Source organism: Pocillopora verrucosa, chromosome 7 (assembly GCF_036669915.1).
Source record: "Pocillopora verrucosa isolate sample1 chromosome 7, ASM3666991v2, whole genome shotgun sequence".
Taxonomy (NCBI): domain Eukaryota; kingdom Metazoa; phylum Cnidaria; class Anthozoa; order Scleractinia; family Pocilloporidae; genus Pocillopora; species Pocillopora verrucosa.
Genome location: NC_089318.1, coordinates 20,521,741 through 20,535,707, shown reverse-complemented (window position 1 = coordinate 20,535,707; position 13,967 = coordinate 20,521,741). Strand labels below are relative to the sequence as shown.

Here is a 13,967-nt window from a genome sequence, read left to right as displayed (position 1 = left end):
AACTCTGAGTTTTAAACCGACTGTACTTGACAATAACAAATCCATATATTCAAAGGACAAAAACTTCTTGAGCGGCTGCAACTTTAAGTTGAAAGATGATCGAAATAACAAGCCAACTCCTCCTCCACGAGTAGAACCAGGTCTAGGAACATGATGAAATGAATAACCTGAAGGACATAAATCACGAATAATTAATTCATTGTCAGCATCTGATTGAAGCCATGTTTCTGTCAAGCCAAGAAGATCAATATTATTTTCGACGACAAAGTCCTTGATGATAGTAGTCTTGTTGTTAATTGAACGAGCATTTAGCAAGCAAAAATTCACGAAGCGAGCCCTTGGTGTGTAGCTTTTAATCGGGTTAGGAGTAAGTTCAATTAAATTTCTAAGATTCGATCCAACAGGAGTCTTCATCATGCATGTAAATCGTGAAGAATTTAATCGACAGCCTTGGGGTGAGACCAAAGCTCGAATATAATTCAAGCGCCGCCGCTTTTCTTGAACTATTTTTCCCGCTCTGCAACCTCTAAACTTTCTTTGACAATTTTTGCCCAGAGGAAGTAAACTACATGGGAGATTCCAGTTGTAGCAGAAGCTCTGAGTACGACGAACAAAAGGCACTAATGGAGTAGTGTGTTGTAAATTGTGATTAAGCCAATTCATCGATTTCGTTGCAGTCGAAAACGCAGAGAACTCATATCCCAGATAGGCGTTTTGTTCTTTATGTATCCCCACCATCCGAGGGGATGTTGGACCAGGATTAGATTCAACGTCCACGAAGATAGTAAGGTCAAATTTTGTAGGCAGACCAAGCGTCAAGTGACCACGTTTGCACCAAGTACAAATCGAGCGCCTAAGTTTGTTTCTTCCATCCACCAATCTAACTGCGCGAGGAGGACCATGACATCTCAGCAATAAAGTAAGAGGACTCTCATAAACCGAAAAATTGATAAATGATGATCGAAAGAGAGTAGGAAAACAAATAAAAAAACCTAATATGATGAGAACAAAGTAACACGTTGCAGCCATCTTGGGCGCATACATTTGGAACGTAAATATAGCACCAGTCGTGTCTTAATTGCACTGATGAGCCGCCTTTGTCGGTTTTACAGCTGCATGGATCTGAATCTGTAAAGAATCAATTCCCGGACTCTGAATCGAAATCATGAAGACGTCAGATATTCAATTGGCAGAAATGCTAGAGGAGCTCAACTCGAGGAGCAAGATCAGAATTGTCCTAGAGGCAGGACTCTACGCGCTCATTTTGTTCCTTTTGGTTGTTGGTAACTCAGCGACCCTCGTAGTTGTTGCATTAAACAGTCGCATGCGAACTATTCCGAATCTGTTCGTTGCATCACTCGCCATATCGGACCTCTTGTTGGGAATTTTAGCAACAGTTCCCATTGGTTTTCCAACCCTTGTGTTGCCCAAGTATCCTTTCAGTGACACGACTTGTCAGTATCACGGATACACTGTTATCGTTTTGGCCCTTACATCGATGCAAACATTGGCCTTGATGGCAGTGAACCGATATTATCGAGTAGTCCGCTCAGAGAAGTACCGCAGGTACTTTACCAAGAAGAAAACTGTCATCATGATTGGCTTGTCGTGGTTCTATTCCGTTTGGGCTCCTTTGCCGTACATCCTAAGTGGTCACAAGATGGTGTTTCATCCATTCAAGTTCTTCTGTTATCTACAGATCGATAGTGGACCATTCACGGCATTTATGGTGACTGTTTACGTTGGACCTCCAACTCTCGTTATAATGTACTGTTACCTGAAAATATTTCAGACTGTACGAAGCCATACCAATAATGTCCATAGCACTGTATTTGGAGGTAACCAACTAAACGTGAAAGAGATTAAGACAGCTCGTTTACTTTTTATCATTGTAGTGTTTTTCAATCTTTGCTGGATCCCTGTAATGTTGATAGACATTGTTGACACAATAGATGGGAAGTGGACATTCCCTCGAGAAACGTACGTAGCATACAGCTTCTTAGCTACAGTTAGCAGTGCTCTAAACCCTATCATATACGGTTTACTTAACAACAATTTTCGAAGGGAGTATCTGCAATTATTTCGATGTAGACACTGCCGCAAGCAACCGACCGTTGAGCCATCTGTACTAATGGAAAGACGAAAGGAGATCAAACCGACATCTGCCACTTGCTAAAAGATCGCTCTAATGCTCAGTTTTTTCTACGAAGCGCGAGAGAGTAATTGATCGATTTTGAAGTTAGCTGTAAATATTTCAATTTATAATTGTAATAGCGCATATATGTAAAATGGAATCTACATTAGAGAGCTTTGTTCATAATCGAAGAGGAAGTAAACAACCCAAATAATTTTTCTTTAACCGACGGATGAAGATTAGAATAATTAATAATGTTAATTCATTGAACAACTCTTCGCAAAAGAGTTTTTGAGAATTGACAATTGACTTTGATTCATATATAAAGGTATGGTCATATTTTCTAAATTTTAAAGGAGTAATTCAGGGTTGTGGCACGCATGTACTTATTTATAGACAACAGTTCAGGACAACGAAATTTGAGCAAGAGAGAGATCAGTAAAGGAAATGATAGTTTATGCCGAACAGAATGTGGAAAGAGAAGGAGAACAGTACTCCGGCAAGTTTTTTGCAAACTTTTTTTTTTTGAACTGAGTAACTCAAAATAGAAAAATCTTGATAACTGTTGCATTATTGGTCTGAATGGAGACAAAGAGGTTAAAGAAAATAGATAAAAAGTGCACTAAATGACTATTTTCTAATTTTAATTTGCCGATATCCCTTATATCGAGCAAAAGGCGACGGATTTACCTTTTAAAAAATGTTAGCTAAATGTTTATCATTTGGCAAGGAGCTGGACTTTAATAGCGTCCTATTCATATGGTGGGAAATGGACCAAAATGGGTCAAAATTGGCCGACCATGCTTCTTAAACAAGTTTTGAAGGCTAGATATGTATCATAAATCTGCACATACAACGACTGAGATTTGACTACAGATTTATGTCGTTGCCTCACTTTTCGAGGCGAGTTCGCAAGTAGGTCGAACTTGTGCAAACTTTCAATCCTTTACCTGACGTGGCCGTTAGTAAAATTTTCTCAACAGCCATTAGTCTATCTACAACTCGCTATGCGTCAACTTTACGGAATAGGTACACGAACTTAAGTCCCTCTGTTGTTCTTTCCGTTTTTGTTCCTATCTAGAAATTAATCCTAAGCATTGGTGCTCTCAGTATTTCTCTTTATAGAGGCTCTGTTTAAAATCATGCAAGATTGCTGAGCTTTCTTCTTTAATTTTTCGCCCCTAAAAGTGACTAGCATCTAATCTCTCCTGACAATGTCATCCCTGAAACAAACTTGAAGGTCAGGGGAATAAAGGAAATAGTTACCAACTAAAGAAGCTCTTGAATGGTAAACAAGTTCTCCTTGTCAGCACCATAGGAAATATATAAAGAATAGTATGTAGAATATGAACACTGATTTTTAGGTGTAAAGGGTTGATATGTATAAGGTCGCCCATAACGCAAAAGTCAATATCTAACTGAGAATACATATGATAATTGGACCATAGGCAGGTGCAATGCGCTGTTGAACAGATGTCTATTTTCACATCGAAGGTCTCTTTATGACGTGATTATCAAAGTTAATTTTCATTTGCCTGCGCAACGCCCTGCAGATGTAAGGATTATTTTTTGTTGCATTTTTTTTTTTATCTTGAGAAGTGATTCCCCAAAAACGTATACTCGCATAACGCCCACAATCAGCTCTGACAGATCGCCCGGCGAGCTTCTCTGAATTAAATCCGCTCAAGTTCATCTTTTCAAATTCGTTTTTTCCACCCTCAACCATTTTTGTTCCCATTCAATCTACTTTACCGCATTTATTTTTCTTTGTCCTACTTAGCTTACATCTTGTAATCTCCTTTAAATTAAGGAAATCTTTCCCGCCGCCAGAAAAATGACTCCGGCAGAGTTCAAGTGGCTGTCGCAACTAAACCAGTGGCTCTTTCGCCTTAGTTCAATGGCTCTACAACTGGTTGTGAGCGACAATATCTGCACCGGAGAATCTTCAGATACTCTTGTTGAAAGTTCTTATTCATTACACCATATATGACAGGGTTAAGAGCGCTACTAAGCACAGCTAAAAAGTTGTACGCTACGTAAGCTTCACGAGGTAACGACCACCTCCCTTGAACGGTGTCAACCATGTCTATCACCAGAATAGGAGTCCAGCAGAGATTAAAGAAGACAACAATAACGAATAGTGTGCGCGTTATCCTGATTTCCTCTACGTTAACTGTATTGTTTGACCCACTTGCAGCTTGAAAATTATTACTGTGGCTTCGAACAGTTTGGAATATTCTTAGGTAACAGAAGGCTATGATGAAAGTCGGCAAACCAACGTACACAGTGACTAAAAACGCTGTGAACGGTCCGCTGTCGATCTGGAGAAAGCAAAAGAATTTGAAAGGGTGAAACACCATCTTGTAACCACTAAGCAGATATGGCAATGGAGCCCACATGCAATAAAACCAGGAAACAAGAATCATGATAAGGGTTTTCTTCATGGTGAAGTAGGCTTGGTACTTTGCTGGTCTGACAATACGAAAATATCGGTTCACTGCCATAAGGGCTAACGTTTGTGTCGACGCAACGGCCAAGGTTACAGCGATATAGCCTTGATACTGACATGTTGCATCATCAAAAGGCCATTCGGACAGCAGTAGCGCAGGATAAGCGACAGGACCCGCTGAAAGCACTCCCAAAAGAAAATCAGAAAAAGCCAGTGATGCAACGAACATATTCGTTGTTGTTCTCATTCTGCTGTTAAACGCGATAATCAGCAGAGTGGCAGCGTTTCCAACGAAGATCATTAATAAAATCAAGGCAAAAACCAATGACTCTAAGACGATTGTAACTGTGCTTCTCGACTGCATTTCTTTCGCCATCGCGTTGAGTTGTTGTTCTGGTGAAGCCATTGTGTTTCTTCTTTTGGGTCTCACACACGGCGACGTTTGTGCTCGCCAAAGATACCGTTATTAACAAAACGCAACCAACAAAAGTAAGTATAACGTTCGATGTAATTGTGAGCGAAATATCCTCATATTATGCCAGGCAGGCTCTCGATTTTAACTTGTCGTTTATGTCGCCTCATCCAATCAGAATGATATAACCCCTATTGAACACTCCTCTTAATTTAACGTATTAACTCTTGTGTCAATCCTAGCCTTAGGCTTCAATTAATAAATTTGGTCATGTTTAGAAAAAAAAATTTAAACAGCTTGCATTCCATTTTTCTTAAAATTGGCTATATACACTCCATTCTATCAAAGTTTTTCTCTGTTTATTTCACTCTACCATATTCTCTGTCTTATTCTCTCTTTTAAATTCAATATTTCTTTTATCTCTCAACTTTGCTTAGATCTTGGCCAATTGGAGCGAAAATCGAGTTCTTTACATAAAGTAAGTAACATTGGATACTGAACTTGAATCTCCTTGTTTTAACCGGATGGTCGATTCCAAATTTTAACCAAACTTTGTATTATCTAGTTAGACTGGTCATAAGAATGAAAATGTTTATAGAAGCTTTACTATTTAAAACGGGTTTAAGAGTTTGAGTTTTTTACTTTTCCTGTGGCACTCTGAACAGCGAGGGTTGAGCAATCTTTGTTTAGTCGTTTAACCTTGGAGTAAAATCTTTTATAATTAGAGCGGATATATCACGTTGTCTTAACTAAATGATGGATAAGATTGATAAAAAAGATAGATAGAAAGATCCGACTCTGAACAACGAGGGCCAATCGCATTTGCAGCTTTATCAATGCAATTTAAAGACAGATTATTTTAAAAACTGCAAGCTGAGATAATACGTTGTCTTGATATGTTTTTACTTAGACTATGTTCACGGTGGAGAAAAGCTGAAAAAGGAAACAGTGGGCGGTTTTTTTTTCTATGAATACTTAGGAAATCATGTTTACCAACTCTGAGAATCATTTCTCCTTGAGCACTCTTGGGTTGAGCAATTTTTGTCAAGTTATCTAACCTTGGAATAAAATATTTTCTAATTAGAGCGCATATATTATACAAATTGCAAGCTGAGATAATACGCGTCTTAATATGTATTTGCTTAGAGAGTGTTTACGATGGAAATAGGAAACTATGGGCGTTTTTTTCTATGAATATATAGGAAATTATGTTTACCAACTCTGAGAATCATTTCTCCTTGAGAGCTCTAGGGTTGAGCAATCTTTGTTTAGTTGTTTAACTTGGAATAAATTTTTTTGTAATTAGAGCGGATGTACCACGTTGTCTTATCTAAAAGATATAGAATAAATTAGTCACATTGAATATCAGTTATAATTTTTTAATTTTTTTCATCCTGAGACATCCTTAGTCCTTCTCCTTTCAAGCTGACTATTTTTTTGCCTTAGTCTATTTTGTAAGCTTTGTTCAGTGTCGTCAGTCAACATGAGAAGTCCTGCGTGACGTAACTGACCGACGGGAAAGCAAGAGACTACTCATGACGTAATTCCTATAACTGTCTCTATCACCAAAACATGAGTGCTTTCAGAGGATAGCAAAAGGGTGTCCTGATCCCGTTTCATTGTGGATTTTACACAATTTCACCCGTCACGTGTACATAAAACTTGAAAAAAAAAATGTCAAATGTCACCTAACCTTACGCACCTTACTGTAAAATTCACACGCGTCAACCTCTTCCCATCCCGGGATCAATTTGCCATGGACCCTTCTCCAAAGTGAAGGCTGAAAATTGAAAAAAAAAAACATTAAAAGAATTATTCATCTGGCAATGGTGCAATGTTTCATACAGAGCTACAGTCGATGTTATGATTCCCTTGAAAACGTTTCAAGAATTTAAAGTTTGACGGGAGATTTACTCTTGTAAATAAAACCAATGTAGGCTTGTCGTTTTGCGAGGGTCTGTTTAAATTGTGGTCAAAATCTGTCAAAGAGACACTTTTCTTAGTGCGGCATGGTTTGGAAAAATTTTTGAAAATCGGCAGAAACATCTACGGCGCCGTATTTCCGCAGATTTCGGAAAACTCGGGCTTAACAATAGGAATCACAGCAAAAACTGCCATGGCTTGTCACTGAACAGGAAACAGAAAAGTTGCACAAGTTACGCAGACATTAAATTTTTAGTACTTCAAGTGACCTATGGTAGACTCTTTTGGGAAAAAGGAAATGCTTGTCCTAGGGAGGAAAGCAAGCTTAAAATGGCAGAGAACGCCGGAAACCACAATAGACACACAAGATGTGAGTGAGTGCTCATGATTTTACATGCAAAATGTTCATATTTCGAAATACATATCTTTGAAAAACGACCATATTTCGTTCCCCATACTATTCATGCAATGCGTTCAAATTCTCAACGGTTCCCCTCGTAACTTAGCACCGAATTACACAACACTTGACGGTTTCATGAATCAAACGTTTGCGTTTTCTCAAGACGTGAGCTTGGGATGCCTGTGGTCGAACTGGTAATTTTAGTCTTTCATAGCTTCAATCGCTCTTACGTAGGGCTAACGTTCCAAACGTCAGTCTTTTTACTCTTTACGGTGGCCAATTTAAATTTTTTAACTCAGTTGTCAACACTAAATTACCTGCTATACTCTCCCACCGACGCAGCTCCACAGTTTCTTTAGAAATTTTCCCCATTTATTTCATAACTTATGCTTCGTTGAGAGCAGAAGATTAGACGTTTGCACGCTATCTAAACAAATTCAGTATCATCTCAGTGCAAGCAGCCTTCACGTAAAAAGATAGGTTTTGACCCCCAGTGTATTAGGGGATGTAAAAGATGTGGAAGAGAAGATATGGTGAACGCCCGATGGAGGCAATTTTGATAGGAAACGAAAGCAACGTTTGATCCCTAGATTGTTTAACCTTGCTCTCCTAGGGTGAGCACTTACGTAGGCAAAGGTTAAACAGTTAAAACCCTGAAGAGAAATTTTGGCGTTTGCACGCGAACTTAAACGAATTCTGTTATATCAGATCAGTAAGTCTCGTCCCAATAATTAAAGGAAAGAAAAGAATGATAATTCACTCGCAATGTATAAATCAATGATCTTCCCCCTAGCATCTTGAATAATTATACTACGTCAATAATTTTTATGGCCAAATTTAAATTACTAATTATGATAGTTTTGACAACTGGCTGGTCTTCTTCTTTTAGCCCACGTGTATCCATACCCTTCCTTCCGTTTGAGTGGGAGGGTGCTTCACGTAGGCTATCCTTTTTAACTTAACGTCATCAACGTCATCATCATCGTCACCGCTCGTTGCGCTAGTAGGCGTACAGGGCCGTTACATTGTCTGTCCAACCCCCCTGTCGCGTGCCGCCGCCTTGGCCACATTTCACCTCTTTCAACCCCGCCTTGCCTCTCTCTCATTCGACAGTCCTTCTTCAAGTGGTCTTTGGTCTTCCTCTCGCCCTTCGACCCTCTGGTGTCCACCCCAATGCCGTAAAACAGTCGTTCACACCCTCTCTCCAGAGTACGTGTCCTAACCAGTTCCACCTTCTTCTTTGCACCTCGCGGCTAATTTCATTGATCTCTGCCATTTCGTCTACTCTCTTGTCTGTCATTCTTTGCTGCCACCTAAACCTAAGTATCGTCTCTGGCATTGGCATTGGAAACTGTTCAGTTTTCTTTCATCGGTCTCTGTGATCTTCCATGTTTCACAACCAACAACCATATAACAGGACCGGTCGGACTGAACTCTTCAATAGGCGTATCTTGGTTCTTCTTCCTATTTTTCTGGCTGCCCACACCTTCCATAGTTTCTGGAATGCACCACGTGCCTTTTGCAGTCTGTTCCTAATATCTTTACTGCCTCCACCTTCCTTGTCCACAATAGCTCCAAGACAGTCAAACTCCTCGACATCTTCCACTTCTTCAAAATTTCACCACGATGTTCTCCCTGTTCCTTGCAAACTCAGTCCTCGGTGTCTTGCAATTTCTCGCATTAAGTTTATCGTCTACTCTGGGTGCTTCCTCCGTCAATTTCCCACTTTTCTCACGCAAGTCATTAAACTTGGATGGAAGTAGTGCGAGGTCGTCCGCAAACTCAAGATCATCCAAAATTGTTATTGAATTCAACCGTTCCCCTCTTCTCTCGTTCGCTGTTGTCTTCCTCATAATCCGAACAGTGTAAAGTTTCTTAATTGCTTTCCATAAATCCAGTTTTGTCTGCAATTTTGGAATTTTAAGATCGATGTTATAAAGCTTACTCTTGTTTTCATCATAGGAGAACTGCACCCCTAAAATTTTAACAGGTTCATTAGTTCATTGTTGTTGTAAGGGTTTTGTTTTCTTCTTTGACCACTTTCCTGACCATATCACCTTAGTTTTTTTCACATTTATTTAATTTTAAACCTTAGAAGACACCGAATCTATCAACCATATTAAGAGCGTGATCTACCGTGATGAAATCTGTGCAAAATTAGTTATTATCATCTCCGAACCGATTTGTTTTAACCTCGCTTCCGAACAAATGAGTCCCTTTGATTTCAACTGTCTGTCGAAGCTTGTTCGATGATATTTTAGCCCCAAGTATGAAGAGGTACAGGAGAGCGAGCAGCCTTGTCTAACACTCTAGTCAGTTTAAGCCAGTTAGTAGCGAACCAGAATGAATCAAAATTTCGCAGGCAAACCTTGTAAACGCGCTTCTCTGAGTCATGTTCTGAAGTCTTTCCTTCAAATTTCAGGCGCCAAGTTTTGAAGGCTAAATATGTATCATAAATCTGCACATACAATGACTAAGATTGACTACAGATTTTTGTGGTTGCTTTACCTTGCGAGGCGAGTCGGCAACTAAGTCGAACTTGTGCAAACTTTCAATCTTTTTAATTTCATGATACACCCTTAGGAAATTTTCTCGGCAGCAGTTTTATCTATAGTACCTTACGTGTCAACTTAACGGGATAGATGCGCGAACTGAAGTCCATCTGTCTTTATCATTTTTTTTTTTTGCTCTTATCTAGAATTAATCCTAAGCATATAGGTGCTCTCAGTATTTATCTTTATGAAGGCTCTTTTCAAATCATGCAGGATTGCTGAGCATTCTTCTAAACCCTTTCACCCCTGAAAGTGACTAGCATCTAATATCTCCTGACAATGTCATCCCTGAAAAGGAAAGAAAAAAATCGATACTCGAACTGCGAATCATAATATGATAATAAGACCATGGACAGGTGCTATGTGCAGTCGAGCAGATGTCTTTTTCACATCAAAGTTCAAATTAAAACTGGTACAAGAAAGGATCTCTTCACGACGTGATTATCATAGTTAATTTTCAATTGCCTGCGTAATGCCCTGCAGATGTAAGGATTTTTTTTGTAGCTTTTTTTCATCTTGAGAAGTAATTACTCAAAAAGAAATACTCGCATAACGCCCACAATCAGCTCTGACATATTTTCCGGTGTGCCTGTCTGAATTAAATCCGCTCAAGTTCGTTTTTCAAATTCGTCTGAGTCTTTTCCACCCTCAATCACTTTTGTTCTTTTTAATCTACCATTGCCGCTTTTATTTTCTTTATCTTACTTAGCTTACATATCGTAATCTCCTTTAAATTGAGGATATCTTTCCCACTGCCGAAAACATTACTTCGGCAGAGTTTAGTGAGTTAGCTTGGCTTTTAAGTGGCTGTCGCAACTGAACCAGTGCCTCTTTCCCCTGAGTTAAATGGCTCTACAAATGTTTGTGAGCGACAATATCTACACCGGAGAATCTTCAGATACTCTTGTTGAAAGTTCTTATTCATTACACCATATATGACAGGGTTAAGAGCGCTACTAATCACAGCTAAAAAGCTGTATGCAACGTAAGCTTCGCGAGGTAACGACCACCTCCCTTGAACGGTGTCAACCATGTCTATCACCAGAATAGGAGTCCAGCAGAGATTAAAGAAGACAACAATAACAAATAGTGTGCGCGTTATCCTGATTTCCTCTACGTTAACTGTATTGTGTGATCCACTTGCAGCTTGAAAATTATTGCTGTGGCTTCGAACAGTTTGAAATATTCTTAGGTAACAGAAGGCTATGATGAAAGTCGGCAAGCCAACATACACAGTAACTAAAAACGCCGTGAACGGTCCGCTGTCGATCTGGAGGTAGCAAAAGAATTTGAAAGGGTGAAACACCATCTTGTAACCACTAAGCAGATATGGCAAAGGAGCCCACATGCAATAGAACCAGGAAACAAGAATCATGATGAGTGTTTTCTTCATGGTGAAGTAGGCTCGGTATTTTGCTGGCCTGACAATACGATAATATCGGTTCACTGCCATAAGGGCTAACGTTTGTGTCGACGCAACTGCTAAGGTTACAGCGATATAGCCTTGATACTGACATGTCGTATCGTCAAAAGGCCATTTAGACAGCAGTAGCGCAGGATATGCGACAGGACCCGCTGAAAGCACTCCCAAAAGAAAATCAGAAATGGCCAGTGATGCAACGAACATATTCGTTGTTGTTCTCATTCTGCTGTTTAACGCTATAATCAGCAGGGTGGTAGCGTTTCCAACGAAGATCAATAATAAAATCAAGGCAAAAACCAATGACTCTAAGACGATTGTAACTGTGCTTCTCGACTGCATATCTTTCGTCATCGCTTCAAGTTGTTGTTCTAGCGAAGCCATCTAGTTTCCACTTTTGGTCTCAAACACAGTGAATTTTGTGCTCGCCAAAGGTACCGCTATTAACACAGCACAACCAACAAAAGTAATTATAGCGCTCGTTTTAATTGTGTGGGTAAAATCCTCCTAAAATGCTAGGCAGGCTCTTGATTTTAATTTGTCGTTTATGTCGCTTCATCCAATCAGAATGATGTAACCTCTGTGAACATTTCTCTTTATTGAAGTTGTTAACGTTAATTTCAATCCTAGGGCTTCAAAAAAGCATTAGATGTAAGTGCCTTTCGTCATGTTTAGATGAAAAAGTTTAAACAGCGTGGTCATTTAATTGTCTTCCATTTTTCTTTTCAATATTTCTTTTATCTATCAACTTTGCTTAAATCTTTGCCCAGAGGAGCGAATATCGAGTAAATGACTGAAAGTAATTTATTAACATTGAATTCTCTTTGTCGATTTAAATTTTTAACCAAACTCTGTATCCGCTTTAATTAAACAAACTTGAATTCGCATACTGAGACGTTGGTAACACAATTGTGCCAAATTTTGGGATATCCTATATTTAATTTTGAAATCTGACAATCATTTGCTTAATGATTGTTTATTATGGAAATAGGAAACTATGGGCGTATTTTCCTAATAATACAATGGAAATTATGTTTACCTACTCAGAGAATCATTTCTTCTTGAGAGGTAAAGGGTTAAGCTATCTTTGTTTAGTTGTTTATTTTCCAAAATTTTTAACCTAGGGGTAAAAATCTTCTATAATTAGAGCGGATATGTTACTTTGTTTTATCTAAAAGAAATTGAATAAATTTGCATTGATTGTCTGTTATCTTTTTTTAATTCTGTTACATCCTGAGACATCCTTGATCCTTCTTCTTTCAAGCTGCCAATTGTTTTACCCTACTCTATTTTGTTCTGATGTCGTCCGTTAACGTGAGAAGAGATGACGTCCTGCGCGACGTAACTGATCGACGGGAAAGGAGGAGATTACTCATGACGTAATTCCTGTAATTTTCTTTATCACCGAAACATGAGTGCTTTCAGAGGATAGCAAAAGGATGTCCTGATCCCGTTTCACTCGTGAATCTGGCACAAATTCACGTGTCACGTATACGCAAGAATAAAATAACAGTATTTCACGTACCACGAGTTCAAATCTCACTTTACCTCGTGCGCCTTATTGTAACATTCACGTGTCATGCGTTCATTTTTGATTCAATTATGCGTTGACCTCTTTCCATCCTCGGATCAATTTGCAATGGACCCTCAAAGTGAAGGCTGAAAATTTCAAAACATTTAAAGAATTATTCATCTGGTATTGTTGCAATGTTTCATTCAGAACTACTGTCGGTGTTATGATTCCCTCGAAAACGTTTTCAAGAATTTGAAAGTGTGGCGGGGGATTTACTCTTGTAAATAAAACCAATTTAAGCTTGTCGTTTTGCAATAATTTGTTTACTTTGTGGTCAAAATCGGTCGACGAGACACTTTTCTAAGGGCCTGTATACATGGAGGTGAGGGACCCCAGGTAGGTGAGGTAACCCGCCTAACCGTGGTCGAAAAATAAAATGCGTTTACATGCAATCTTACAACCCCGGGGTGCTGGGGTGAGGTTTCTTGAGGTTGTTATTGCGCTTGCAATTAAGAAGTTTGAGCAGAGGCGTCCCATGCCCACATCTCGAAAAAGACGAAAGATTAATTCTCGAACACATATGTATTTATTCATGAAAGCGTCACGCGTTGTGTTACGCTGTGTTTGGTTTCGCGAGGAACCGTTGACTTATACGTTATACGGAATAGTTTTGGAAACCAAATATGGTCGATTTACAACGCTAAATATTCCGAAATGTGAACATTTTACACCCCTTGTGTGTCCGTTGCAGTTTCTGGTGATTTCTGCCATGAGACGGCTAGAAAATATGCAAAGTTTTAAGAAATTATATGGACAGGCAGGTTACCTCACCTACCTGGGGTCCCCCACCTCCATGTAAACAGGCCCTTAGTGCAGCCCTAACTCTACGGATTGGAAATTTTTTTAAAATCGGCAAAAACATCAAAGGCGCCGTATTGGTGGGGTATGCAGACTTCGGCAAACTCGGGCATATCAGGAAACAGAAAATTTACACGAGTTACGCAGACATTCAATTTTTAGTACTTTAGTTGGTCTCACAAGTCACAGTTTAGAGAGAGGCCACTTACAAGTTTAAAACGGCAGAGAACACTGCACAAGGGCTACTCTGAGACCTTAAGTCGCCTTAAATCGCCTTAAGTCGCCTAAAGTCACCTTAAGTAGCCT

The 13,967-nt window shown here is 39.3% G+C and overlaps 3 protein-coding genes across 3 annotated transcripts; 1 reads left to right on the top strand and 2 right to left on the bottom strand.

The window, feature by feature from the left end:
- Positions 1–1,048: 1,048 nt before the first annotated feature.
- On the top strand, positions 1,049–2,652 carry LOC131781808 (melatonin-related receptor-like). The gene has a single exon (XM_059098527.2). It carries the CDS (start codon positions 1,166–1,168, stop codon positions 2,174–2,176), a length of 1,011 nt encoding a protein of 336 aa, XP_058954510.2. The 5' UTR covers positions 1,049–1,165; the 3' UTR covers positions 2,177–2,652.
- A 1,239-nt stretch (positions 2,653–3,891) lies between these two features.
- On the bottom strand, positions 3,892–5,086 carry LOC131781848 (melatonin-related receptor-like). The gene has a single exon (XM_059098565.2). The coding sequence runs from the start codon at positions 4,987–4,989 to the stop codon at positions 4,024–4,026; it is 966 nt and encodes a 321-aa protein (XP_058954548.2). The 5' UTR covers positions 4,990–5,086; the 3' UTR covers positions 3,892–4,023.
- Positions 5,087–10,669: 5,583 nt separating this feature from the next.
- On the bottom strand, positions 10,670–11,674 carry LOC131781809 (melatonin-related receptor-like). Its single transcript, XM_059098528.2, has one exon. It carries the CDS (start codon positions 11,672–11,674, stop codon positions 10,670–10,672), a length of 1,005 nt encoding a protein of 334 aa, XP_058954511.2.
- Positions 11,675–13,967: the final 2,293 nt, after the last annotated feature.

Coding starts and splice junctions, on each gene's coding strand:
- LOC131781809 (XM_059098528.2), bottom strand. CDS start 11,674: ATGGCTTCGCTAGAACAACAACTTGAAGCGATGACGAAAGATATGCAG.
- LOC131781808 (XM_059098527.2), top strand. CDS start 1,166: ATGAAGACGTCAGATATTCAATTGGCAGAAATGCTAGAGGAGCTCAAC.
- LOC131781848 (XM_059098565.2), bottom strand. CDS start 4,989: ATGGCTTCACCAGAACAACAACTCAACGCGATGGCGAAAGAAATGCAG.